This window comes from Phoca vitulina, unplaced genomic scaffold, assembly GCF_004348235.1.
Source record: "Phoca vitulina isolate PV1807 unplaced genomic scaffold, GSC_HSeal_1.0 scaffold30, whole genome shotgun sequence".
NCBI classification, from domain to species: domain Eukaryota; kingdom Metazoa; phylum Chordata; class Mammalia; order Carnivora; family Phocidae; genus Phoca; species Phoca vitulina.
The window spans coordinates 1,801,328-1,805,425 of NW_022589733.1; the positions used below are offsets into that span (position 1 = coordinate 1,801,328).

A 4,098-nucleotide genomic window follows, 5' to 3' on the forward strand; every position below is an offset into this window, starting at 1 on the left:
TCACCCAGAGATCAGTCTTACTTACCCATGGTGTGCCCCAAAGCCAGAGATCATTGCTTCTAGTAGACCTGGGAGAATGTTCCAGAAAAGGCCTCTTCCCAGAAGGAAGAGCTATGGGGAGTGTGAAGAGATCCCTGTTGGCTGGTAACGAGAGGTATATGGATTCCATGAGAAACACCCTAACAGTATGAATTCTAGAACCAGTTTATCTGGATTTGAATCCCAGCTTTTTCTCAAGCTGACTCTATAAACTTAGACAAATTGTTTGCTTTTTCTGTATCCTAGTTCTCTCATCCATAAAACAAGGAAGGATATATCCACCAAACAAGAAACTCTGGACCACCATCTCATCAGCTAAATAACAGAAAGCCCAAGGCTCTTTCCAAGTAATTCCAGTCTCAGAAATGAGTCTGATGGGCCAGCCTTGAGTCATATGCCCCATTATGCACCAATCAGAGAGATGAAAAAGACTGATTGGTTAGCCCTGAGTCATGTGATTATGACATCTGAGAAGGGGGGGGTGTTAAAAAGCCACACAATCTGAGAGTGGAGTAGGGATGGTTCCTCAATGGAAATTAGATTTCCTTGAGTGCTATAAAGGGAAATGGACTGCAAGCCTCCTGAGGGTAGAGATCACAGCTCATGCTTTTCTGAGCGTAATCTTGGGCACTCTGAGCACATTGTATGTGTTCAATAAATAATTTTTTCCTTAATCCTGGCAATCATCAAGTCTGATTCATATTGAAAATCCCTAGATTCTCAATGCTATAATTCCATCTTTTTAGGCAGAAAAGCCTGGGGCAATACTTGTGGCCAGAAATATAGTATAAACATTTTTAAAAACCTTTCTCTGATTTTGTTCAAATTTGTGAACAGTGATCAACAGCGTCAGACTGAGCAGCAGATCTCAAAAGTGTCTCTGGAACTCTCAGATGAGGCTAATGGTCTTTTTTAAACACATGAGATACTGACCAGGCTCAGTAGTGTTACTTTAAATAGGCTTTCATGTGGGCGTTAGGTAGGGTGTGTGATCTCCCTTGAGATCCTCTTGACAAGCCAATAAGCAGTTTCTCTGGGGTTCCCTGTGGAGACACTGCTGTGGCAGATTTATGGTCCTGATCAGCCTGGGATAGATGCCTCCCAGAACACAGTGGGTTTTGCTTTTCAGCTAATATGCTGTGAAGAGGAAGTGTTTGCCTGCCTGTAAGTCTGCTCAACACAAATGCGGAGACAATTCTTTAAAGGCAAGGATAATCTGACCAATATAAAAACACAGATTGAGCCTGCCTGTTTAAATGTCACAAAACAAGGGAATTAGGATAATAACAAGAACGAGGAGAAAACCTCCCTCTGTCTTCTTGCCAGCAAGAAGCTTCGAGGCTGTTCCAATTAGGGAATACTACTGGGCAGGCTCAGGGAAGGGAGATTAAGTGGCCAGCTGCCTTGATTCCACCATGAGGCTTGAATTTGGGGCAATGGGCCATTAGAAGATTTTGGTCTTTAGATTATTTTTTAAAGTATAAGAATACCATTGGGAGGAATCACATTTTAAGATCCTAACAGGTAATGTTTTGTTTGAGAGAGACAGAATATTTCTGCACGTGTGCCAGGGACTATGCAGATGATTACCTCATTATCTCTTGTTGCTAGTAAGAAAGGAAGATGCAAAGAAGGGGGTACGTCCTAGGAAAGGCTTGTCATAATGAGAAAACAGTGAGTAAGTGGCTTTGAAATATATGGAGAAAGAGGAAGTGAAGGGCATGCTAGTGGATACCTTCTGCTTTATCTGCCCAGCACCACTGGCACTTTCTGCTGGGAAGTCCTTCAGTGCCTCCTTTTACCCATGGGTTCTGTTATGATCTTATGTGCCCCTCCCCTAGCCATAGTTGATTAGTCAGAGGTGGGCACCTGACCTAAGCTAGGCCAATCATTCTGGCCATGGCTGATTAGCCCAGGAATGGGCCTCTGATCCACTTGATTCAATAAGCCTCTTTCCTACAAATTTATATTGGAAACACAAAGCTTGTCAATCCAATGTGTCTCTAGTAGATGAAGTTAACATGGAGCCATGTTCTCTGCCATGTAGAGAAAGCCCTTCTGTAGAGACGGGGTGATGGAGCTTATGTGTAGAAGGAAACAGGGATGCAGGAGTTTGGTGGCATTTGAGGTTTGCATTCTATGTGGTCCTGAGGCCCAACCCTACCTTTCTGTGGCTGACTGCCCAACCCTTCCTTGTATTCTCTTAAGCTTATAAATTTCTTTTATTGCTTTAGCAGTTTCCAGTAGCTTCTGTTACTTATGGCTAAAAGATCCCTAAAAGCATAGGCACTTAAAATGGTCCCAAGAAGACAGAAAGTAGAAGGGTGGTTGCCAGGACCTGGAGGTGGTGGAATGGGTAGTTGTTCAATGTGCACAGAGTTTTGCTTTTACAAGATGAAAAGGATTCTGGAGATTGGTTGCATAACATTATGAATGTACTTAACACTACTGAACTCTACACTTAAAAAAATTTAGAAAGGTAAATTTTGTTATATATATCTTACCTCAATTTTAAAAAACGGTCTTGAGAAGTACAAAACAAAAATACACCTCCCCAAAATCTCAGTCAAGGGTTAGCTCTGCTGTGGATTCAGACTGCCAATTATTTTCTTGATATCAGCTTTGCAACTGTGCTTGAAACTCTTTTAACCCCAGGCTGACTCTTCCTTGCCCCTTCCAGATCCCATCACTGTCCACCCCTGCTTTGTGTGACCTCATGTTAATAACATAGAGTCTATTAGGCCAAGTAATCCAGAAAATACATTGGCTTCCTCAAAACCAAGCTCATTCAATTTCTTCCAAAGCCTTGTAGAAATGATGTGAGACCCTTAGCCGTGCTGCCATTCTCTATCAGCACAGATAACTTAGAGTTGCCTGAGCAGATGCACAAGTGTGGGAGGGAAGTCTTCAGTCTGGCTGTGGGTCTCATTAAGAGCAAGAGAAAAAGGTTTTGATCACAGTTCGATCTTAAAATCTCTTTGTGTGCCTGAAACTGGAGGGAGTGGCTTCTAATGGACACATCCAGGTCTCCAATCCATGCAACATACTCTCTCTTACCCGCAGCCTCCTGAACAAATCAGCTGAAGGAGGCTGATAATGGAGATATGGCGGTGTGTCTTCCTGCTTTGGGGAGGTTTTCATCAAGGGCTCAGGCAGTGGCAAAGTAATCAACAAAGACAGGATTTCAATAAAGAAAATTCAAGAGCCGATTTCCCTTTGCCATGTAGAAAAAAAACCTGTCAAACACAAATGCATAGCTTTGTCCTCCAGATCCCCAAATATTTTGTATCTGTTTGTCTAATATTCTTATCCACAAACTGAGAAATCCCTTTCTTTTCAAAATATACTATTAAAATATAAAAATCTTCAAAATTCATTTCAAGGCAATTGACTTGTAGAGATGAAAATCCCCCCAAAGAGGTGAAAATAGAAAAAAACATTATAAGATACTGTGAAGAAGGTGATTTTGAGTTTTGAAAGACATGAAAGAAGCAGTGAGAGGGGGCAGGTAATAGACCTGCCTACGGAAACACATTTATTTTTCTGAGGTAAATGCAGAAGATGTTCTAAAGTGCAAAGTGAAATTTTATAAAATCCTTTGGCTTTAAATATGTGCATGTGTGTATCCATTAGAATGTCCTGACAAGCTAGCTCTGCTGCCTGTGCAGTGCATTAACATTCTGGACAGCAGCAAAAGGATTTGATTTTACCAAATATGAGAAGCTATTAATAAAAGTGGAATTGAAATAAATCACCATGGTGTGGAGGCTGGCTGCTGGACTTTGAGAGAAGGCGAGATTCGTGAGACTGTACGGTGTGAAAAACAAAGTGTTCTGACTGGATGCTGTAGTAAAACCACCAGCTCTCTCTGCTGGAAAAGACTGTCCGCTGATGTCAGCCTTGCTGGGCACTTCCCTCAGTGCCATACAGGTCTGGACGAACTCTTACCCTGGCCCTGCTTTCCTTTCTTTTTCTTTCTTCTTTTTCTTTCTTTCTTTCTTTCTTTCTTTCTTTCTTTCTTTCTTTCTTTCTTTCTTTCTTTCTTTCTTTCTTTCTTTT

The 4,098-nt window shown here is 41.6% G+C and overlaps 1 protein-coding gene across 1 annotated transcript in view; it reads right to left on the minus strand.

The window, feature by feature from the left end:
* Positions 1–3,206: 3,206 nt before the first annotated feature.
* The window catches only part of LOC116644454, a 22,434-nt gene continuing 21,542 nt past the window's right edge, over positions 3,207–4,098 (minus strand). Inside the window, exon 5 of the mRNA XM_032424031.1 lies at positions 3,207–3,275. Coding sequence (XP_032279922.1) covers positions 3,207–3,275 — 69 coding nt within the window. The remainder of the gene's footprint in view (positions 3,276–4,098) is intronic.